General features: G+C 35.0%; 2 protein-coding genes and 1 non-coding gene across 3 annotated transcripts in view; 1 reads left to right on the top strand and 2 right to left on the bottom strand.

Moving 5' to 3' along the window:
* Positions 1-25,048, top strand: part of LOC106137343 (uncharacterized) — a 77,734-nt gene that overhangs the window by 13,460 nt on the left and 39,226 nt on the right. The gene's annotated exons all lie outside the window — the stretch shown is intronic.
* On the bottom strand, positions 2,963-12,759 carry LOC106137352 (aminoacylase-1). Its single transcript, XM_013338164.2, has 9 exons — positions 12,591-12,759; positions 11,971-12,140; positions 11,229-11,397; positions 10,358-10,504; positions 8,048-8,118; positions 4,932-5,048; positions 4,409-4,504; positions 3,891-4,024; positions 2,963-3,550 (listed from the first exon to the last, which is right to left on the bottom strand). Exons 1-9 carry the CDS (start codon positions 12,676-12,678, stop codon positions 3,337-3,339), a joined length of 1,206 nt encoding a protein of 401 aa, XP_013193618.1. The 5' UTR covers positions 12,679-12,759; the 3' UTR covers positions 2,963-3,336.
* Trnal-cag (transfer RNA leucine (anticodon CAG)) lies at positions 5,470-5,553 on the bottom strand. The gene has a single exon. It is a non-coding gene; the product is annotated as a tRNA-Leu (tRNA).

Genomic DNA, 25,048 nt, shown 5'->3' with positions numbered 1-25,048 from the left:
GACCTTGCACCAATTATGGGCCGAACTTGAAAATATGTCCGGCCATTACGTTACGCGATAATAGAATTTGGCATTAAGATAGACAACATCTTAAAACTATCACGGCTATATCCCTTGCGGGGTAGACAGAACCGACAGATTTGGAAAGACTGAAAGGCCACGTTCAGCTGTACGGCTTGATGATGGAATTAATATTCAAATATTGACGGGTTGCTATCGCCTGCAAGAAGCATTCCAAGTTTATTAACCATTCCCTTAGTTGCCTTTTAAGTTATCGGGAAAGACATGGAGTGGCCCTATTCTACAGTGCCGGGAACCACACGGCAAGCCACACGTAAAACTAACACGGTCTTTCTTTTTTTTTTTACCAAATATCGGTTAAAAGTTCAGTTGTTTTTACTTTAATTTACAATATTCCGCATCAGATAAGTAGAAAATCTATGCTTTTAACTAAGACCTGGAATGCTAAAAACGACACTGACTGCATACAAGCAACTTCTACGTAGTTCCGTCGCAGAAATAACAAAGAAAAACAAACAAAAAGACCTTCGTTCGCCTCGCTATCTCTTTAATTTGTACATTCGCGACTCCATTTTAACTTGTTACCCAATTTGATAAAAGAGGTGTTATGGTTTTAGGAGTCACAAAATTTGAAAATTTTGATTTCTGTGTTTTAATTATAAAAGATAATCTATTGTTAAATGTATTTTGTACTGAATATTACTCCTGTTGGTCACTTTTATGATTTTTTTTTGCAAATACGCCTACGTTATGTAATTTCAATGGTAACTATTCAGTTGTAGGCTGTTTATTGATATGTCCTTATTTTCCTTTCCCGAATGGTTTTCATATCTTTCCCGTGGATGTAGTAAATGACAACTAAGGGATAGGCTTATAAACTTGGAGTTTTCTCTTGTAAGCGATGGGCTAACAGCTGTAAAATATAAACATGTCTATGTAAATATATGTATGCATATAGCTGAACGAGGCCTTTTGCCTTTTAAGATTGTTGGCCCTGTCTCCCCCGCAAGGGAGACATGTATGTGTATAGACGTGACCATATGTATGCGTGCATGGATTTACCTTTCATGAATTATACCTACTCCAGCCGAGAAAGTCCAAGCTCTCTTGAGATGTTCCTTGCTCTGTGCTGGGTAGTACCATGGCCGACATGAATTAAAAATGTCGTGTCATCAACAAATTGTCTCCCAGAATTTCTCAAGGGACCTCACTTCGACACAGATTTCTATAAAGTACGTGAAGTGGGTTCCGTGCAAAATATTCACATGTCCACGTTGACATAATGCCTTTTTTTCCAATTATTCCATTTTCCTGATCATTTTTTTCATTTTTTTTTTAACATATAGCATGCAGATTTGATGTATCAGTCACATACAATGTGAAACGAAAAATAATATTTCTCGACTTGATTTCAAAGTCAAATTATTTATTGCAAATGTAGGTAACACAGGGATTTTATACGTGTACAAATAGTATCGCTACATAATATCCTCTATAGTAATGAATAAAATTATTTTTTTTTATTTTTTTCGTTTATACGCGAACAGAGCCGCGGGCGGTCTCTTGTTTCAACATAAATCACTAAAGAAAAACCGTAATAAAAATTAGTTTACAACCACTTTGGAGCTAATCGCTAAACATTTACTGCAACAGGTAGTATAAATTGCGCTATTTACCTTTATTGCACATTGCTGATACACCAGAGACTTTGATTGTTATTGAATAATAAACTCTATTTTTATGGTTGTAAGGTGAAAAATTCTTTAGGTGTTACAGTGGCAGTTTGGAAGGATATGTAGGATAGGAGCTTAATTAAACTACCGGATACGGGATTGCTGGTTGCGCATTCTGCCATTGCAATTCTCTAGCGATTGGTGCTTTTTTAAAATTTTGTTAGCAATGGAATCAGTTTCAGCGTGATTCTTAACTGAGAAAGTTTCACGAAGTTTATTTGTAGACATACATATAATCACGTCTATATCCCTTGCGGGGTAGACAGAACCAACAATCTTGAAAAGATTGATAGGCCACATTCAGCTATCTGGCTTTAAGATAGAATTGAGATTAAAATAGTGACAGGTTACCAGCCCATCGCCTAAAAGGAGAATCCCAAGTTTATAAGCATATCCCTTAGTCGCCTTTTACGACATCCATGGGAAAGAGATGGAGTAGTCCTATTCTTTTTTCTATTGGTACCGGGAACCACACGGTTTGTAGAGTTACGCTAAATATTGTTAACTGTTTGCAGCGGCGGCAAAAAGTGACGAAATTAGGGACCAACGACAAAAAGTAACGCATCAAACGCCACCTACTTACAAAAAGCGACAAATTTAGCACCACCTACAAAAAATACCGGCTTTTCGCTAATCACACGGGAATTATAGTTTTTTCCGGTATGAAATACCTTTTATACCGGTAAAAATTTTAGTTTCATTTTATCCTTCGTCCTTCTTCAGTCTTTTAAATAGAAGTATATACGCGATGTATCAAGAAGATTAATTCAGTAGATAACCCGTGAAGACGTACAAACAAACAAACAAATAAACTAACTTTCGCATTTGTAAAATTATTTTGGCTAAATTTAAAGACATTTAATTATTAAAAAAATCTGGTATTCTCGTGATCGTGATGGATTAGAAAAAACTTTTTCTTCCTAGCCTGCGGGCGAAATGAATTTGAATTTCGAATACCTACCGACTACATAACTCGGCTAAAACCAATAAATTAAAATTTTCTTTATTTTTCTCTACAAACTGTGTCTATCATAATAAAATTTAAGTCTTTTACAGCCCTCGAAAACGTTCTTCGTTTTACATTTATTCATAATATTTATCACTCTAATTGATTTCCATTTGTAGGCTGGTACCAGGTACCCCGCGAGCAAGGCTGACTGAAGAATAGACATTTACTAAACAAACTTGTTAGACAGAAAGTTCCTTTATTCAAAGCAATTCAAGGTTATTAGTATTTATTTTTAGTTGATAGTAATATAGTTTCATCTATATTATGTAGGTTAGGTATAGAATAAAGTAATGAAATAGTAAAAATTTAGTAAATATACTTTAACAAAATGTAGTAGTAAAAGACCAATGATTATATACTTTGTTATATATTGTTTAAGTTAGGTCCATACCTAGCTTAAAATATAAAATAAAGATAAGAAACATACTACATACATACATAAAATCACGCCTTTTTCCTGGAGGGGTAGGAACCTTTTTTGAAAACGGTTAAAAATCAAAATACCTGTATTAGTTTAAAGAAAATCGTATCCGTGTGTGTTTTCAAGAAAATCTTTTGAATTTAAAAGAAACTTTAATCGTGTTTAACGTTAGCCAGTGCCGGTATAACCTCTTCATAAATGGTTATTCCGCGCAAAAACGCCTCCACCCTCAGACTCTCGTCTTGTTCGTGTATCTGCGGGTGGGTGAGGGCGAAGGGGGTGATGCCCAGCGCTGGGATACCCTTCTCACGGATGTAGCGGCTGTCTGTCCCTCCGGGGAATGTGCGTGTCTTCAGCGGGAGTTTTCTGAAAACAATATGAGAGTAGCAATGGAAATTAAATATATATATATTGCTTTAACTGTGTACATGTGTGTAGGTGACCAAGTTTTCAGTTTTATTAGTATGTATGTGTCAGCTTTTACGTGTTACGTGTGCTCGCCTTTGTAATAAGTATTACAGTCACAAAAAGTCAACTGTAGCAGTATAATATAATTATACAGCGTTATATTAAGAAGATACTTCGATATAATATAAAAAACGAAATATTCAGTTCGTTTTTTTTTAAATTTTGGCCTTTTGCTAATTACTTTGTTTGCCTTGTGAAAAAAATACCAATTTATTTTTTTATTAATTCCTTCACTTACAATTTGTCGAAAGCCCCCTTGAAAGCGACCCAGAACCGGTTGGAGTCATCGACCTTGGTGGGCCCCACGTAAGGGTCCTTCTGATCAAACTCGTAGCTCAGGTTAGCACCGGCTTCGGAACACCAGCGTTTTATCTGAAAATTTGACCAATATTCAAGCAAGGCAAAAGTGTAAAAATCTGACTGACACAACAAAGCTTATATTGAACACATTATTTGGGCGCGTCTAATACGCCTCTTTCAAAATGTATGCGTCTTAGTAAATACTAATATGCCAAACAAAATAAGGTTGATGCTAACAAATGTTAGCATCAACCTTATTTTGTTTTCCTTATTTTTTTTCCTTTTGTGGTAATTTCTTACCAAATTTTTTTATAAATTTAATATTAATATAATTAACAAAATTGTTATAAATATTTGTCCTAAATTCGTCGTTCGTAGTGGTTTTTCTCTGCTCTGTCTGAATTCACACTGATAGAATATATGTAGCTCGCTGTCTAAATATGTATGTTTTTTTACCATATTCTCAAACTCCTGATGGTCGACGGAGGTGGCCAAGCGTAAGTCGAAACTGACTGTCAGTTTTTCAGGAATCACATTGTTCTGAATGCCTCCCTGTAAAAAATAGAACAAGCCATAGACATTTGAATAATAACAGCCCAGTTTATTTTTCTTCTGAGATTTCTATCTCGTTGATACTTACTGACTCTATCGAACACTTAATTCAAAAAGAAGTTTCTTTTTTTTAAATTTAAAATTAGTCATAAGTTAGCTAAGGCTCCAGGCAAACCTAATATTAATGTGTAGTAGAGAAAATCTCAACACATCTTTTTTACTAGTTTTTAATAAGGATAACTTTGAGATACAGTAAAGTAGTCAATTTAGAATAAAACTTCCCGAAATTCGCGCGGGAACGGAAACTGACGGCATTTTTTATTTTATGCGGATAACTCTATACTAGAGATTTCTATTACGAAAAAGAACGTAAATTTAAAGAGTATAAAAATTTATTAAAATCACCAAATATATAATTGAAACTCACATGAAGCATGGTGAGGTTGACAGTGGTGACGTCGCCGATGGTGAGGGAGCTGTCAGCCTTCAGCTTGTTCTTCGACTCCTGGCGAAGGTCCATGAACTTGTCGATGATGTACCGGATCTGACATGTCAAATGGTTATATTAACAAGGCTGATGGGCTGTCAAAATAGTACAATCCTTCCAACGTACTGTAGTATTAAAGGAGAAAGTATTTGAGCATGGATGTACGTATGTTTGCTACTAACGTCAAATGAAATTTCACACTACTTTTTGTCCCGAAATTCCCACGATATTCCAGGGACGCAGGTAGTTTACCAGCATATCAATAAAGATGATTTTTTATACCTTGTGGTGTAGAGAATAACCACCAGCAATATTTAAACGAAAAATTAAAAGTAAACTTTAGTAAAAGAAAATAGTAGGTACTTTTTTCAAATAAGGAAACAAAGTATTAAACATCAACACAACTTATAATTAAATTTAAAAGTTATCAAACTAAAAACACAAAAATTTCAAAATCAAAACCGAAAATAAAAAGCATTGTCAGAAGTGGGATTCGAACCCACGCCCACAGAAGTGGACTGCGACCTGAACGCAGCGCCTTAGACCGCTCGGCCATCCTGACTTGATCGCTGCTGACGAAATTACGCATTGCAATCCGGATCACGCAGAAGCAAGATAAAAATAATTAACGGTATGTAAGTGATAACGTATGTAAACTCTTTAAAAGTTGCTTGTTTATTGGTTAATTTACTTAGTAATATTCAACCGCTTCTCTGTTTTGTGTAGAATGTGTCAAAACTGGCCAGTTATAAAAAAAAAATTTAAGTGCGCATTGAATTCTTAAAAATATTTAAGTGCGCATAGAATTCTTTTTGCAATGATTACATATCAACCCAAATTAATTGAAAATTTGAGTCTATTACTGCCTAAATTTAATAATTTTGTCATATAATTAGAATATACATTTATCTTTGAAATTTTTGTTCATCAGATGAGCGTTCCATATGTAATTTGAATATCTATGCCGTGGCTCATTGACCATAAATAAACATAATAAATATATATACATATAGTCACGTCTATATCCCTTGCGGGGAAGACAGATCCAACAGTCTTGAAATGACTGATAGACCACGTTCAGCTATTTGGTTTAATGATAGAATTGAGATTCAAATGACGAGTTACTAGCTTATCGCCTAAAAAAGAATCGCAAGTTAATAAGCCTACCCCTCAGTTGCCTTTTACGACATCCATCAAACATAATATTCTTTTATTTATTTATGTATTTTATCTTTTCATTAGCCACGAATGTGAATCAACCTCATTTATATAGTAATACAATACTGAAACAGAGCAGAACAATGAAATGAATGCACAACGCGAGACAAAAGTATGCAAATCGTGGTTCTCCGATGAAAATGTTGCACTGACTGTGTTTGTTCGTTGCACATGCGTTGTATGATAATTAAGTTTCAATCAAACGTCAAAAAAAAAAATATACAGAAGTCTTCTGATGACTTTTACGTTTGTGATTTTACTTATGTGTTGTGGTGTCAACTTTTCATTGTCTGATTCGACATATCAACTAATATTATAAATGCGTCAGTAAGTTTATTTGTTTGTTTGTTACATCGTCACGGGTGAATTCATTTTCCTGAAATCACATAGGTATATATAATTATGAGTCTGAAGACATAGAGTACCTTTCGTCCCGGTAAAAACTTTAGTTCCCGTGGAATTTACGGAAAAACCTATAGTATTCTATACGTATACGCATCGTAAGTGGCGCAAAATTTTGTAGCTTTTTGTGGGTTGCGATAACCTAATTCAAATTAATTTTTTATTAATTTATATAGGATACTTCATATCGCTTAATAATTGTCAAATCTTTTGGTTTCACAACATTGGTTGACGTCAAATAAATTACTTAAAACTAAGTTTACTGCCGCTTCCAGCGAAGAAGAAGCGGTAACAAACTGTACTGCAGCATTTCGTTGCTTTATATAGGTGGTTCTAATCTCTCGCCTTGAATTTAAATTCTTCCTTTACGGCCTCTGTGGCGCAGCGGTAGTACGCTTGTCTGTGACACCGGAGGTCCTGGGTTCGAATCCCGGTCAGGGGATGATGAGAAAAGATTTTTTTCTGATTGGTCTGGATCTTGAATGTTTATGTATATAAGTATTTATTGTAAAATATAGTATCGTTGAGTTAGTATCTCGTAACACAAGTCTCGAACTCACTTCGAGGCAAACTCAATCTGTGTAATTTGTCCCGTATATATTTATATTCACTTTCTATAGATGGCGATAAGTTTACGCAGGAAAAAGCTATCTTGTAGTAATAAAATCATTCAATTGCTGGACGATTATAAAGATTGGCATTATTCTCTACTAGCGACCCGCCCCAGCTTCGCACGGATGCACAGCCGATACTAAATATATCTCTATTAGAACTAACTAAAATACCGCCCGCAAAACGGCTAACTAAGTCTTGCTCCCGGCAAAAGTGTCACTGCCTGCAGTCCCGGGCCGTGCAGCAGAAATCGTAATATTTTAATTTCACCACAACTTCAAAACCAAACGTCCAATTTTAATCATTCAAAGACCAAAAATTATCTACATAAACTGTACTTATTGATAAAATTATTTATTTTGATATGGATTAATAGCATGAGTAAAAAAAACGCGTTTAAATGTAGACCAAAAAAAATTCAAGATTTTTAAATAAAAATGTGGTTGTTGTGCCTTACTCGACGTAGATAGGTATAGTGTGTCGCGGACTTTTTTGTAGATATTTATAAGATCTACAATTCATTAAAACATTTTATGGTTCTATCTTTTGTAGTTTAGGCAGCGAACGCAAAATAAGTAACTTTTTGGTTGATTTTTTCAGTTTGTGTCCGAAAAATCCAAATATATTACGGAACCCTATTTTTTTTCCAAAATAAAATATAGTCTATGTTACTCGTGGATAATGTAGCTTTCGAATGGTGAAAGAATTTTTAAAATCGGTCCATTAGTTTTTGAGCCTATTCATTACAACCAAACAAACAAAGTTTTCCTCTTTATAATATTAGTGTAGATAGTGTAGATGATACGGCTTAGTTCAAGGCTTACCTTTTCTCCATTATTGTCGGGGAGCAGCAGGGAGCCGTGTCCAGACTTTCCCGGACATATGACCGTCATGTCTAAAGAAAATTAACACATGATTGTCACTGTTAGTTTTGTGAACATTATAAAAAAAAGAAAAACAGGCAAAGCAAATAATCATAAAATTAAAAAAGCTACCGACGTAGGTATCACGCTTAAAAGGTATAGCGTAAGAAATTGCAGAACAAATTTTTCAGCTCTGATAAAGTGATACTTTCGATTTTGTTTGCTCTTTTAAAATCACGCTTTTAAAAAAATATACATACATATAGTCACGTCTATATCACTTGCGGGGTAGATAGAGCCAGCATTTTTGAAAAGCCACGTTCAGCTGTATGCCTAAATTATGCAATTGAGATTCAAATACTTAGTGACAGGTTCCAAGACCATCGCCTACAAGAGGAATCTCAAGTTTATAAGCCTTAATCATCTTTTACGACATCCATGGGAAAGATATTAGGTGGTTCTATTCCAAAGTTCCGACGACCAAACGGCATTAAAAACAATATCTCTGCAATCTTTCTTAATTTCGGCGCAATATACAGGTGATAATTAAAATGACGAAAAAGCTAAACGCTGGACGCGGCCATTCAGTCTTTTCAAGACTGTTTTTTTTTTCGTTTCACATCATGTCCTGGCCGGGATTCGAACCCGGGACCTTCAAGACGGGACACAGACAAGCGCACTACCGCTGCGCCACAGACGCCGTTGGCTCTGTCTACCCCGCAAGGGATATAGACGTGACCATAAGTATGTATGTATTTATGTATAATTAAAATAGACAGTTCAGGATATTACGCCAGATACTCCTCTCGGCGTTGTAGACGTGATAGTCCTAAGTCTGTTGGCTCTGTCTACCCCGCAAGGGATACATATGTATGTATGTATGTATAATAAAAATGGACAGTTCATGATATTACGCCAGATACTCCTCGCGGCGTTGTAGACGTGATAGTCCTAAGTCTGTTGGCTCTGTCTACTCCGCGAGGGATATAGACGTGACCATATGTATGTATGTATAATTAAAATTGACAGTTCTGGATATTACGTCAGATACTCCTCGCGGCGTTGTAGACGTGATAGTCCTAAGTCTGTTGGCTCTGTCTACCCCGCAAGGGATATAGACGTGACCATATGTATGTATGTATAATTAAAATGGACAGTTCATGATATTACGCCAGATACTCCTCGCGGCGTTGTAGACGTGATAGTCCTAAGTCTGTTGGCTCTGTCTACTCCGCGAGGGATATAGACGTGACCATATGTATGTATGTATAATTAAAATTGACAGTTCATGATATTACGTCAGATACTCCTCGCGGCGTTGTAGACGTGATAGTCCTAAGTCTGTTGGCTCTGTCTACCCCGCAAGGGATATAGACGTGACCATATGTATGTATGTATAATTAAAATGGACAGTTCATGATATTACGCCAGATACTCCTCGCGGCGTTGTAGACGTGATAGTCCTAAGTCTGTTGGCTCTGTCTACTCCGCGAGGGATATAGACGTGACCATATGTATGTATGTATAATTAAAATTGACAGTTCTGGATATTACGTCAGATACTCCTCGCGGCGTTGTAGACGTGATAGTCCTAAGTCTGTTGGCTCTGTCTACCCCGCAAGGGATATAGACGTGACCATATGTATGTATGTATAATTAAAATGGACAGTTCATGATATTACGCCAGATACTCCTCGCGGCGTTGTAGACGTGATAGTCCTAAGTCTGTTGGCTCTGTCTACTCCGCGAGGGATATAGACGTGACCATATGTATGTATGTATAATTAAAATTGACAGTTCTGGATATTACGCCAGATACTCCTTGCGGCGTTGTAGACGTGATAGTCCTAAGTCTGTTGGCTCAGTCTACCCCGCAAGGGATATAGACGTGACCATATGTACACTACCCACAAAAAGTTTGGAAGCAAGAACTTTGGCAATACCTACAGGGAGCTTTAAAAGAAATTGGCGCAGAGTACTTGAACAAATTATTGAAGAAGAGAATGCCTAGAATCTGCCATGCTGTTATTAAGGAAAAGGGTGGTCGTATAAAAGAAAATCGATTATAAATTATTTGTGTGTGTACCTAATAATAAATATTTTGATTTGAAGTTGTAGCTTGATAGTTGTTTTAATCAAATACCTGATTACAAATCATAAATTAAAATGTAATCTATTAATATTTGTTAATTAATCCCGAGAATCACAAGTGCTTCCAAACTTTTTGTGGGTAGTGTATGTATAATTAAAATGGACAGTTCTGGATATTACGCCAGATACTCCTCTCAGCGTTGTAGACGTGATAATCCTCGCCGGCGCTGGCCAGGCCCTCGTCCAGGGAGAACCCCACGTTCAGTCTCTTGAAGTCCTCAGTTTTCACGAACTCCCCCATCCCTTTGAGGCCGCCTACTTCTTCGTCTAAAAACAATCCAATGATTAAACTAGTAGAATAAAATAGATTTATTTTCAAAATTGGATACAAGGTATCACTTATTGACGTCACATAACTTAAATCTAATTATAACTACTACCGCTTCCAAAGCGCATGTGTAGAAGAAGCGGAAAGTAAGCATCTATACTAATATAGAAAGCTGAAGAGTTTGTTTGAACGCGCTAATCTCAGGAACTACTGGTTCGAATTGAACAATTCTTTTTGTGTTGAATAGACCATTTATCGAGGAAGGCTTTAGGCTATATAACATCACGCTGCAACTATTAGGAGCGAAGAAATAAGGGAAAATAACTATTCCACGCGGACGAAGTCGCGGGCACAGCTAGTTTTACTATAAAATAGTTACATAGAGTAACTAGTTAATCTTTTCTCTATCGTTTCGTGCACCGGCAGAGTGAACTAGCGTCACTTAATTTTTTTGTCGTCGTTGTCATGTCGTTAAAGGCGACTAAGGCTTATAAATTTGGATTCTTTTAGGCGATGGGCTGGCAACAGCTGTCACTATTTGAATCTCGATTCTATCATTAAGCCAAACAGTCTTTTGACTCTGTCTACCCCGCAAGGGATAAAGACGTGATTATATGTATGTATACTCTCCTTAACCACCGTGATTAGGTATATAGTTATTCTGAATTTGTATCCGTGACATAAGAGTTTGTTATAGGCCATCAATTGTTGTCTAATACTCGCCTGGCACAAACGAAAGATGGATGGTCCTCTTAAACCGCAGCCCCTTGCTCTTCAACCTCTTGACAGCCTCGAGGTACATGACGCCAACGGCTTTCATATCCTGCACTCCTCGTCCGTAGATCACGCCGTCTACCAGACGCGCTTCGAAAGGGGGGTATGTCCAGCTCTTCTGTTTAAGGAACAAAGAACATCTCAAAAGCATACCCAAAGAGGGTTGATGTCAGGCCGGTCATAAAACTGAAGCAAAAACTTTCCAGTATGATACATACATACATATGATCACGTCTTTATCCCTTACGGGGTAGACAGAGCCAACAGTCTTGAAAAGACAGATGGGCCACGTTCAGCTGTTTGGCTTAATGATAGAATTGAGATTCAAATAGTGACGGGTTGCTAGCCCATCGCCTAAAAGAAGAATCCCAAGTTTATAAGCCTATCCCTTAGTCGCCTTTTACGACATCCATGGGAACGAGATGGAGTGGTCCTATTCTTTTTTGTATTGGTGCCGGGAACCACACGGCAAATATATGTATAATATATTCATTTAATTATTTATACTCCGTATGTAAGTACTTGGGCGTTTATTATATTTTACTGTAGTAATTTCTTAAATCATGTCTTTTTTGCGCAGTTCATTAAATCCTTTGAATTAGGTACAGTAAAATCAACAGAATAGCGAAATAAATAGACGAAAACCCTATGTTTATTTGAATAAAGACGTCTTTTGAAGTCAAGTACTTACCTCGAAAACAGGAACTACATCCATGTGAGAATTGAGCAGGATGCTTGGTAGAGTCGGCTCCAGACCTTCCCAGGTCATCACCAGGATCGGTTTCTTGGCGACAGGCTCGAAGACTTGCACAGGGAGTCCCAGTTCTGAAGCCTGGCCTCGAAGGTATGTTAGACATTCCGCTGAAGTAACAAATAAACAATATTTTTTTTAATGAGATAGATAGAGTAGAAAGGATGCATTTACAATTCAAATTGAAAGAACTTTATTATGAAACAAATCAAGATATAAATAATACAAAATATCATAGAATATTAAGTAGAAATATCATGATTAGGTATTCATGTTGTTGTACAAACAAAATTGTTTTGTTACAGTTAGTGCGCTGAATAAATTGACTACTTTATTATTTCGGGAAAGTCGTTGGTTACAATAAAAAAATTATAATGTTTACATTAACAGACATAAAAATGTACAGTGCTTAATAAAGAAATCGACCAAATCTTTAGTGATATTAAAAACTTTTTGAACGCTACCGCTATATTTTCGAGCGCAATAAAAATCAGGACATTGAAGTATTTGTGTTTATGAAAACAAAAAAAAACAAAAAGCTTTAGTGATAGTTCTCATACCATAGTCGATATTAGGATGTACTGAGCGAATCCTGAGAAAATTTCTCAGATTGTTTACGGAAGCGTCTTTTTCGTAATCCACGGCCATATTTTTGGCGAAAAGCACAAATTTTTGACACAGATATAATTTAATAAGTATAAGTTGGCAAGAAGTAAGTACTGTTTGTTACAAAATATTCAATTGAAATGAATCGTGAAGTTACATGATAAGGTATACATATATTTGAAAGGTAACCGCAACCTAGTTTTGTTGGTTAAATTTCCCTTGTAGACGACCGCATTAAAATTGTGTCAAAACATTCCTAATTGTTTTTATTATCTGTATATTAAATTCGTACGGTGTTGTGCAAAGGAAAATTTGTGTAAGAAAAACACTCTTTTTATTAACAGCATCTAGTATTATATGGAAAGAGCTGTAAATAAAACATATATAGCCTATCATATACGTAGAAGAAAAGGCGGACGGTATTTGGCTTAAAAAAATTGAAGTATCATAATGGCGGTGTTGTACGCATGTGTGTGACAGACAACTTGCCATTTCGTGAGATAATCTATGACACATCTGTGATGTGATTGCGGCCGACTGTCATACTATCGGTGAGAGTGTAAGCGTGAGGCGTGTATATGAACAGTGGGCATACTATTAATGCTTCATTTTGCCGTATAGTAAAAAACCGTCTGCCTATTTTTCTACGTCTATGCAGCCAATATAAATCAGCTATGTTCATTTTAACATTTATAAAATATTGAATGGATTGAACCCGACACTAAGGTTTACATTCGCGGCATTATAAGGATTTTAGTTACGTTACGAAAACTTCAACATTTTTCATTCACCACTTTTCTTTAATAAACCACATAAATCGGCCAATAATGAAACAAATTCGGTTTTATTTCAAGTAAAAGTAATAATATTATGTAGATGTATTTTACTTGAAAACTAAATATGTTTAGAAACTTAAGAAGAAGTGTACGTTGTTTGATAGTATGGATAAATTTCTAACTTGTTGCTAGTTACCGAGATGTCAAACAGTTTCACGACGCCATAAACTATATGATTTATAGTAAGTACTGACTGTTCCAAGCCTCTAACTTTATAAGCACTCTGAATCTTTGTAGTAAATACTATACTAGTAAACACGAATTAAGTATTTACAATATTATAGTTTTACCTATTAAAATAAGTATCATTTCCTAGAATTAAATTGATCGTAGGATCTTGGCAAGTAGAAAGACGTAGTCTCTGCCTACCACTCCGGGGAAGAGGCGTGATTTGCGTATTATTACTGACCTGACATGAAATCCTAATATGTATGATGTATGAATTGATTGTTTTTTTTTTACATATACATATATGCAGGTTTTAAGAAATCAAGTAATAGTCATTATTGTAAAATTTAAATTACGAGTAGTTTAGTAATCTTTAGGTAAACTTACTAAAATAATTGCAACGTTCATGTATCAATAATGCCTACTGCAGATGTAATTGCACTGAATGTTGTATGACGCAGGCGCAAAAATTTTCTAATGCAGTGCTAAAAAAGTGTTTCTACAATTTCTGTATGCCGTGTGGTTTATGGCACTTTAGAATAGAACCACTCCATGTCTTCCCCGTGAATAACGTTAAAGGCGACTGAGGGATAGGCTTATAAACTCGGGATAACTGTTGTAGGCGATATACTAGCAACCTGTTACTGCTTGAATCTCAATTCCGTTATAAAGCCATATTACAGTTTAACGTGGACTTTCAGCCGTTTCAAGACTCTGTCTACCCCGCAAGGATAAAGACGTGCCTATTTGTATGTATGTCTGTGTGTACAGTCAACTGCAGAGAAACCTAGTAATCCTATGGTTTCGGTTTGTAAGAACAGGGGGTCATGTTTATCTGCCGTTGACTGTACATTGATTGCGTTTTATCAGTTATAGTACTCGTATGTGTTGTAGCTTTCCGTCCAATTTCCTCTGTTGCGGTGTCCGCGGTACCGATAAACGTTGACCTACTTTACATACGTATAGAACCCTTTACCCCTTACGGGATAGGCAGAGCTAACAACCTTGAAAAGGGTCAAATTTTGCTGTATGGCTTGGAGATGGAATTGAGACTGAAATGAAGACAGGTTGCTCGTAGCTTAAAGAATAAGTTCTTATGATAAATAATATGAATCTTTCGTTTATCAGTCCCTCCCTTGATTGACCCTTACAATGTTCAAGGGTAGAGAAACAGCTGGCAGACACTATGTTTTTTTTGTTACGAGATCAGCATGCTCCTGTTCCCTTAGTCGCGTTTTACGAAATTCATGGGAAAAGTGGTTAAATTCTTATGTTTAACAGCATGTGTGGTTTCCGGCTTTTAAGAAGCGGATAAGTGCTCCTAGCACACCATTTTTCCCATGAATTTCGTAAAACGCGACTAAGGGAGTCGATTCGCTTCTTAAGAGCCGGAAACCACACATGCTGTTAAACATAAGAATACCTTATCAACATCATCTATACATATAATAAAATTGTAGAAAAGTGCTGTCTGTACATTGAAAATAAAAATAAAAAAAATAGCAGGGGTTATTGTTATGTCGATGTCGAACCCAAAAACGTAATTAACTTTTTTTTTGTCTGTTTGTCGGTTTGTCTGTTTGTCGGTTTGTCTGTTTGTCTGTTCACGCTAATCTCAGAAACGGCTGAACCGAGTTGGATGCGGTTTTCACGAATATATTGTGGTATGCTTCAGTTATGCTTTAGTGTTTGTTTCATGTCAATCGGTTCATAAAAAAAGAAGTTATGTCAAATTAAAGAATCACGTCGAACACTATTCTATGCTTATACATAGGCACCATTAATCTCCGCAACTATTTGATGGATTTGATTGAAATTTTGTACCGACATATTTTAGAGCCTGGCGCAACATAAAGACTACTTTTTACCGCGGGAAAACATCCGTTTCCCATGGGAATCGGTAGTATATTGTTTTTTTTAACGCCTGTTCCGGTCAACGAACGACGTCGATCATTGTTACTAGATAGGTAAATTACAATCTATCTATACATATAATAAAATTGTAGAAAAGTGCTGTCTGTACATTGAAATTGAAAATAAAAATAAAAAAAATAGCAGGGGTTATTGTTATGTCGATGTCGAACCCAAAAACGTAATTAACTTTTTTTTTGTCTGTTTGTCGGTTTGTCTGTTTGTCGGTTTGTCTGTTCACGCTAATCTCAGAAACGGCTGAACCGAGTTGGATGCGGTTTTCACGAATATATTGTGGTATGCTTCAGTTATGCTTTAGTGTTTGTTTCATGTCAATCGGTTCATAAAAAAAGAAGTTATGTCAAATTAAAGAATCACGTCGAACACTATTCTATGCTTATACATAGGCACCATTAATCTCCGCAACTATTTGATGGATTTGATTGAAATTTTGTACCGACATATTTTAGAGCCTGGCGCAACATAAAGACTACTTTTTACCGCGGGAAAACATCCGTTTCCCATGGGAATCGGTAGTATATTGTTTTTTTTAACGCCTGTTCCGGTCAACGAACGACGTCGATCATTGTTACTAGATAGGTAAATTACAATCTATCTATACATATAATAAAATTGTAGAAAAGTGCTGTCTGTACATTGAAATTGAAAATAAAAATAAAAAAAATAGCAGGGGTTATTGTTATGTCGATGTCGAACCCAAAAACGTAATTAACTTTTTTTTTGTCTGTTTGTCGGTTTGTCTGTTTGTCGGTTTGTCTGTTTGTCTGTTCACGCTAATCTCAGAAACGGCTGAACCGAGTTGGATGCGGTTTTCACGAATATATTGTGGTATGCTTCAGTTATGCTTTAGTGTTTGTTTCATGTCAATCGGTTCATAAATAAAAAAGTTATGTCAAATTAAAGAATCACGTCGAACACTATTCTATGCTTATACATAGGCACCATTAATCTCCGCAACTATTTGACGGATTTGGTTGAAATTTTGTACCGACATATTTTAGAGCCTGGCGCAACATAAAGACTACTTTTTACCGCGGGAAAACATCCGTTTCCCATGGGAATCGGTAGTATATTGTTTTTTTAACGCCTGTTCCGGTCAACGAACGACGTCGATCATTGTTACTAGATAGGTAAATTACAATCATTAATAGAATATGTTATAGCTACTTATTACCTTGGAATTGACTGGATTACCATGGGAAAAAAATTAAAAGGGCTCATCTAAATTCTTTCTACTTAAGTTAGTTTAGGCTGATATCATAAACTATAAGAATAATTTACCGAGGGAAATCATAGTACTCCCATGGGAATGAAAAAACATTGTTCTTTTACGGCTGAAGGTAGTTTGTAAGCTGTTGAATTTTAAGAATAATGTCGAACAGATTCCTTCCAGTTTCCCGTGGGTCTGAGATGTTATCCCGCGGTAAAAAGTAACATAAGTGTTGTTATTTCCAAGCCTAAACTAACTGTTTGCCAAATTTCATCCATATCTGTTCAGTAGTTTTTGCGAGAAAGACTAACAAATATGCGTCTATACAAAGTTTCGCGTTTATATTATTAGTAAGAGTTAATTCTATTACGAATAACTACTTTTTTTCTCTGTTAGTAGAATTTACTGAAACTTTATAATAATTTTTATTTATAATAAATATCTTTATAGAGAAGTTAAATAAAAATTATCGGTTTAGGAATCGCGGTTCAGCTTAGGATGGACGTTTGTCGGTTGCATACGACGACTGCGCGCGCGGGTAGGTATATAAAGCGCGCCGAGAACCGCGCCGCGCCATTAAAGTAGGTTTTTTAGCTACCCAAAATGACTGTGATTATGATCCAAAATAAAAATAAGTATATATTTAAAAAAAAACGCTGCTCATAGTCACTATTCCACGCGAACGAAGTCGCGGGCACAGCTAGTACATACATATAGTCACGTCTATATCCCTTGCGGGGCAGACAGAGACAGGCGGGAACTAAAAATAGTTCAATTTATTTATCGTGATACTGTATGCCATTTTATAAATTGAAATTGCTTATCTGTTATGATCGCAGAGTTATCGGTTTTGTTGTGCATGGTAAAATGATATTTTCTAGATTTCTATGCAAAATGTAGATAAAAATAACAATAGCTCTTTGCACGCGAAAGTGATAAAAGGTAAAGAAATTGTTTCAGATATTTTTGAATGTTCAGAAGTTTTTTAGAAGCAAGCAGATTGACAAAAAAAAAAGAATAATTCCGGGAAAGCTAACTTTTATGGTAATCAAGGGTTTGGATTAAACTTACAAACTAAATTTCAACTTTAAACATACCTACTTGTGTCGCGAAAATTCGTCCTTTTGAAAGTCGGTTAAATGTCACACATATAATCAACCTTTTCCCCTGGGAGCTCAAAATTATTTTTGTCTAACAATCGGTTATTTCTCTGCGAACTAGCGGTCTGCAATAATAGCTGCGACAAAAATTAATATAAGTATGTTCACTAAATCGTATAAAATATCATTAAAAAGGTAACAGGTCTATTAGGCTTTGTTTAGTTTAAATTTTTTCCTTAGTAGCTTCTTATGACACCTACAAATAGATTGAAGTAATTTTAACGGCTAGTAATTGAATTTTCTTAAATATCAATTTAATAATTTTTCTATCTTTCATAATTTCCAGAACCGTTTTCTTATATATATAAATAACAGTTATAAAATTTATTTTAAAGTCTTTTTAACCTCTCATTAGTCATTTAAGTTGCAAAGCCCAGTTCATTATATTTTTTGGATGCCAGATATTTCAGCCTCTTGTGACATTTGGCACGGAAAGTGGCACGCGACAGACATTACAGATATTAAATATTACTTGCACTTTTTTATAATTAACTAAATAAATAAATGAAAAAAGATCAGGTCAAGAGTATCTTTAGAATAAGACCTCTCCATAACATTCCCATGGAACTTTGGGGTTTGCTCATAATATAATTCATATTCACGCCATCTTTCGGTACTTTTCACAAACTGTAAAATGAGAAAGTAGAATGGCGCTAGTATCTGTGCGGTTTCAGTGGTTTCAGTTTTTTCAGAGCAGTTTTAGTTAGGTGTATTTATAACAGATGGCGTTGCAAATAAATAGTGAATATAAAACTTATACGGTGTTCTCATTTGTATTCGTAATACCCGGTGGGTTTTATTCTGAAGGAACAAAATTTCAACTGTAGGCGTATGCATAACTCATGGAAAATGTGTTGACAAAGATAAAAGTGAGTTAGTATATTATTCGAAACTTACTTTAGTTTTATAAGAAGATAGTTATTTTCGGAGTAATAACAGCAAAACTCATTCAGCTGTTAACCAGCTGAACTTAATTTATCATTGTTCATATGGTATTTGAACACAGGGTTACCTACTTCAAAATTCTTAAAAATAACGGAATTGCTTTGTGATCATCACTTTTGAATTAAACCGAAAATGTGACTGAAATTGTGACAAGATTAAATCATATATTTTTTAAACTTTATTTCATCAAAAAATTAGGTACAATAGGTGCAAACCTTTGGGCTGACCTGAGATTTGGTATAATATTTATCATACATACATATGGTCACGTCTATATCCCTTGTGGGGTAGACAGAGCCAACAGTCTTGAAAAGACTAAATGGCCACGTTCAGCTATTTGGCTTAATGATAGAATTGAGATTCAAATAGTGATAGGTTGCTCGCCCATCGCCTAAAAAAGAATCCCAAGTTTGTAAGCCTATCCCTTAGTCGCCTTTTACGACATCCACGGGAAAAAGATGGAGTGGTCCTATTCTTTTTTGTACTGGTGCCGGGAACCACACGGTCATCATTGTCATATATTCCAACTTACTTTGCTAAAATTCGACATGAAGATAGTAATTATGACAGGAGTTTTCAGTAAATTCCACAAGAGTATAAACCTAGTTAAAATCTACTCAATAGTATTTTATAATCAACAGTTAAATTAACGTTTGATAGTACCTATTAATAAATTCCGTGGCATTGCTTACCTAAACATGAATGGGCACTAGACATTTTGTTATCGTAAAAGTCCAATAAATAGTTGTAAGCGTTTTACATATCACACACACACACATATATCGCTCCCATCTACAATGTGTGTTATTGGCTGACATAAAACGGAGCTTAAACTGAGAATTGCATTGGGGCCACGAAATGGTCATTTATCTTATCGGTACTTGTGACAGCAGGAATCTAATTTATTTATTTTATATATTTATTTTATTTTTGTATATACGTTAAGGAAACAAAATACTAAGTCCTTTATTTAGTTTTGTGACATGTCATGAAAGACGGTAATAGACTTTCACATATATATATATCATCACGTCTATATCTCTTGCGGGGTAGACAGAGCCAACAATCTTGAAAAGACTGAAAGGCCACGTTCAGCTATTTGGCTTAATAGACTTTCACATTTTTAATATTATAGTATGGTTAACTACATTATATTTACCAACTTACATATTTACCTATTTTTGTCTGAAATGGTCTTTAGTTTTTATTGCATCCAACTAAGCGAGGCCTTTTCTCTCGAGACTATTAGCTCTGTCTACTCCGTAAGGGATAAATTCGCGCTATATGTATCTCAATTCTATCATTAAGCCAAATAGCTGAACGTGACCATTCAGTCTTTTCAAGACTGTTGGCTCTGTCTACCCCGCAAGGGATATAGACATGACCATATGTATGTATGTATGTATGTATGTACTTTGGTTAAGTTCAGTTTAATGGCCACTCAAACAGGAAGACATCTACGTAACAGATTTCAGCGTGTCTCCAACAGAATAATGTCCCTCATATGGTTCGCGGAGTAATGATATCACTCACGTACTTACTTCTGTTATAATATGTTATTTTTATTGTTTATGAAAATATTTTTTTATTTATATACTAAGATAAAATATAATCAGAATACCACCAGTTACTTAACTGGTGCTTGTCCATTGAAGATTAAGTAAATGATCAATAATCTAAACTTATAAACAATTGCAAGTTTGTATAACACTTTTTTTTCCAAATAACACAGCACAAATTTACAAAATAAGCAGTTTAGGTTCAGCCAAAAAGTCTGGACACTCACGTTGTTCTTTAAACATCAAGATTAAAAAGTAAGAAACTATAATTTCATAACGGGTGTAAACTTCCAGTAACAATACGGTCGTCCTTAATAATTAAACCTTTTTGCCTAAACCTCACAAGATTTTGGTAGACAGATTAAAGTGAAACCCTGACCCGCTTGTTACGGTTATAATCAAGATCGAAATCATCGATAATATACTAGTGTAGTGACCACCAAGTGTTGGGCGCGCGGCAACTGTTCTGCTCAGTCGGCAAAAAGACCGCGTCGCGTATACACATTCGCGTTCCAAATTCGAATTGCGTTCACGCAAATAAAAAAAAATGTGTTCACTGGCTGAATATAAATAATTTCTCTTACATAAAAAAAATCGAGTTCAAAATTCAAATTTACGCGCGATACGTTTAACGCGCGTTTCGTTTTTTTCAAAATGAGATAATAAAAACTAGTTTACTAATGGTGTTAATGTACTGTACATATAGAGTTGAAAATGATAGTTGATTTAGTGTTAAGTGGTTGTTATGTATAGTTGTGTTCTGTGCTCAATTTGTATATGTGGTAAGGGTTAACAATGCGAGGGAAAGTGGTGACTGTTTTATTTTTGCAAGTACATGGGTATTTCTTATAAAATTGTTTCCCAACATTAAAAAAATAATGATATTGAAAATAACACTTACTTAAATTTTATTGATACTACATTTATCCTAAGAAATGCTCAAGATATATCGTATTCGTAAAAAGTATTTTATTACCAACATAATATTTTATTACGTTCTCGCAACCATTAAACTTCATAAAATAAAGTACTTAAATAAACTTAGAAAGGTCAGACGGTCTACGAAGGCTCGTAGCATCGTAGCTCGTAGAGGGGCGGCGTTGTAGACCCTCTACGGATGTTTTATTCGTTTAAATCTAATTATTTCGTATTAAAACTCAAAGCTTATTCATATTCATATACAAGGGAACATCTTTATTTAGGTACTAGCTGTGCCCGCGACTTCGTCCGCGTGGAATAGTTATTTTGGGCATCATTGAAGCCCTCAACGATGAATAATTTTCCCCGTTCTTTTACATATTCCTTTATTTCTTTGCTCCTTGTAGTTGCAGCGTGATGTTATATAGCCTTCCTCGATAAATGGTCTGCTTAAGGCAAAAATATTTTTTTATTGGAACCAGTAGTTCCTGAGATTAGCTCGTTCAAACAAACAAACTCTTCAGCTTTATAATGTTAGTATAGATTTTAGTAGTCACTTAAATGTTTAAGTGTGGATAAATTTAAAAATTATGTTCAAAACAATATTACCTTAATCATCGAATTTTTCCTACAGTCTGTTTAGATTTTTTTTACCCGAGGGAAATACCGTGATCTGATCCCTTTTAGGAATCTTATTAATTTTCACACATTCAGTTATCTGAATGTGCAGGATTCCTCACGATCATTTTCATAACCGTAACATAACCATTTTTTTAATTTCTTACAATGACCAAGTCGTAATTTGAAAATCTTAATATACCAAGGTACCGTAAATAATATGAGAATGAACTATATTCTGATAAGAGATCTTGATTAGGTTACCGTTTATTCCATTGATACTGTTTCATGATAATTACATTTTCATTTCACAAAATATTAATATAAAAGAAAGTGCTAGAAAGTGGCTGAAGGGAAGAGTTAATTCTTCTTCAGCTACTTTCTAGCGATATTGTCCAATTATTTTTGTGATCATGATTGAAATAATAGAACTTGTGTATATAAAACCAGAAAGCATAGCAATAGCGGATTTATCCTCCGAAAGGATTTTTCCGGTCAACCTATCCTATCCTAGACGAACTCGCACTCGATTAGTTTTACATAGTACGTCTATGATCCTAAATAAAAAAAAAAATACTTTGTCGGCCAGCACCCTTACAAATTTTACTACCAGCAGTGGTACACACAAACACACGTTTAAATGGGACTTCCATCCATCCCCTCCATCGGAACCAGATTACTTAGCAGCGGAACAATGCTTGTCTGTGAAAAACACAACTCGCATTAAGGCCAAACTGTCTACACTTGTCTAGTAACGTTTTAGAATAGAATAGAATAAATTTATTTTCAAAATTGGATACAAGGTATCACTTATTGACTTCACATAACTTAAATCTAATTATATCTACTACCGCTTCCAAAGCGCATGTGAAGATGAAGTGGGGGAAAAAACTACACTGCAGCATATTCACCGGACGTCAATTTACAAATATAGATCTCTTTAATCTAAATCGTGGACGAATGCATATTGTCTGCATTAAATAATATGAATGAATATAAAACTAATGATTTTAATACGAATATTTGAGTTAGTGCAGTGATCTTGAACAGTTTGAAAGCCATTGTCTTTTTTTCTGAGAGGTGCTCATTGTTTCGTCAAAGAAACAATATATAATTTTAAGTCTTTTCCTTTATTGACTTATGTACAATATAATTGTATAGGGTAATGCAAACTTATACAGTACTGAAAAAGTGATTTTTTAAAATTCATTTTTCCCAAATATTTTTTTTATCGTAGCCAGTAAATGATAACTAAAATCCAGCCATCTAACCAAAGACTAATATAACAGTTCAACTAAATTTACTTACTAGTTCAAATTTAAATATATTTAAAATCGGAACGGCGGAGACATTGACACGTTGATTTCTGTAGTCATTGAAACTTTATTTTGGTGTCAGTTATTTCCTCAGGTTATTTCTGAAAACGGCGGGCGTCATCGCATCAATCACGTGTCTGTTTGTATATACCCTCTTAAAATATATATATAAGAGGCGACTGACTAATTGACTTGCATATTAACGCTGTCCTAACCGCTAGGTCTAGAAATTTGACATTTGGCATGTTCTTATGTGTCTTAAGAGATAATATCCCAAAATTGCTGTTGGAACGGAATTTTCGTATTACACGGGCGAAACCGCGGCTATACTCTAGTCTTGGTAAAAGTGACACGCAGCAACACACGAGATAAAGTATCTAAAATCATAGCGATCAAAATTAAAGCACTGATTATTCCGCGATGCCAATCCTATTACATACGTATGGTCACATCTATATCCCTTGCGGGGTAGACAGAGCCAACAGTCTTGAAAAGACTGAATGGCCACGTTCAGCTATTTGGCAATGATAGAATTGAGATTCAAATAGTGACAAGTTGCTAGCCCATCGCCTAAAAAAGAATCCCAAGGTTTTAAGCCTATCCCTTACTCGCCTTTTACGACATCCATGGAAGAGGAATGGAGTGGTCCTATGCTTTTTTGTATTGGTGTCGGGAACCACACGGCACAGTCACGGCCAGTCCTATTTATTGTTTGAAGTTAATAGGTGTGCAATTCTTACTCATATTGATAAAGTATAGTTTTAAGATGTTTCCTAACTTCTCTTTAAAATAAATGTTTGCTTAAAAGTATCTATTTTGTTACATTTAAGTCAGTCCAGGTCACTCACAAAATTATATCCTTTTTCCTCTGAGCGAATTTTAGCTACACATCAACAACTAAAAAGCTATTTTATATGCCTACATTTAAAAAACATTCAATATTAACCAAAACATATAACAGATAGTTTAATTATGACATTTAAAGGCTGAAAACTTGTTTTTTTTAACAAGATCTAATATTTGATTGTGTGAGAGAAGAAACTAGAAAATTATCTTATAAGAAAAAAAGGTATACTTACATGAACTTCACGTAAAATGTTCAGGATATAATAATAAATAACTTTTCCCTAATAATATATTAAACAGAAATAGGAAAAGTAATAAAGAAAATGTACCTACCTCAACCAAAAAGGAAGGTGATCGCTCATATTATTTACGGAATGTCGAAACTTTTCCGTATTTATTTGTAGGAAAATGTATCAGTATCAAAGAGTAACCTCTCTTTGAGATCTCAAAGATATATAATTAAATATAACACATGTTATTGGAGATAATTTTACATTAATGATAAGTATATATATTTTTTTTATAATATACTAGCTGTGCCCGCGACTTCGTCCTCGTGGAATAGTTATTTTGGGCATCATTGAAGCTCTCAAGGATGAATAATTTCCCCGTTTTTTTTTTTCACATTTTACATTATTTCTTCGCTCATAAAAGTTGCAGCGTGATGTTATATAGCCTAAAGCCTTCCTCGATAAATGGTCTATTCAACGCAAAAATAATTTTTCAATTAGAACCAGTAGTTCCTGAGATTAGCGCGTTCGAACAAACAAACAAATAAACTCTTCAGCTTTATAATATTAGTATTATTTAAATTAAGAAGTAAACTTGCCAAAAAGCATGTTCTTAAACAAGATTTCAACACAAGATGTCTTTAACAAGAAGTTAAATAGTTTCGTAACAACTT

The sequence above is a fragment of the Amyelois transitella genome, chromosome 8, assembly GCF_032362555.1.
Source record: "Amyelois transitella isolate CPQ chromosome 8, ilAmyTran1.1, whole genome shotgun sequence".
NCBI lineage: Eukaryota > Metazoa > Arthropoda > Insecta > Lepidoptera > Pyralidae > Amyelois > Amyelois transitella.
This window is presented reverse-complemented; position numbering and strand designations above follow the sequence as displayed.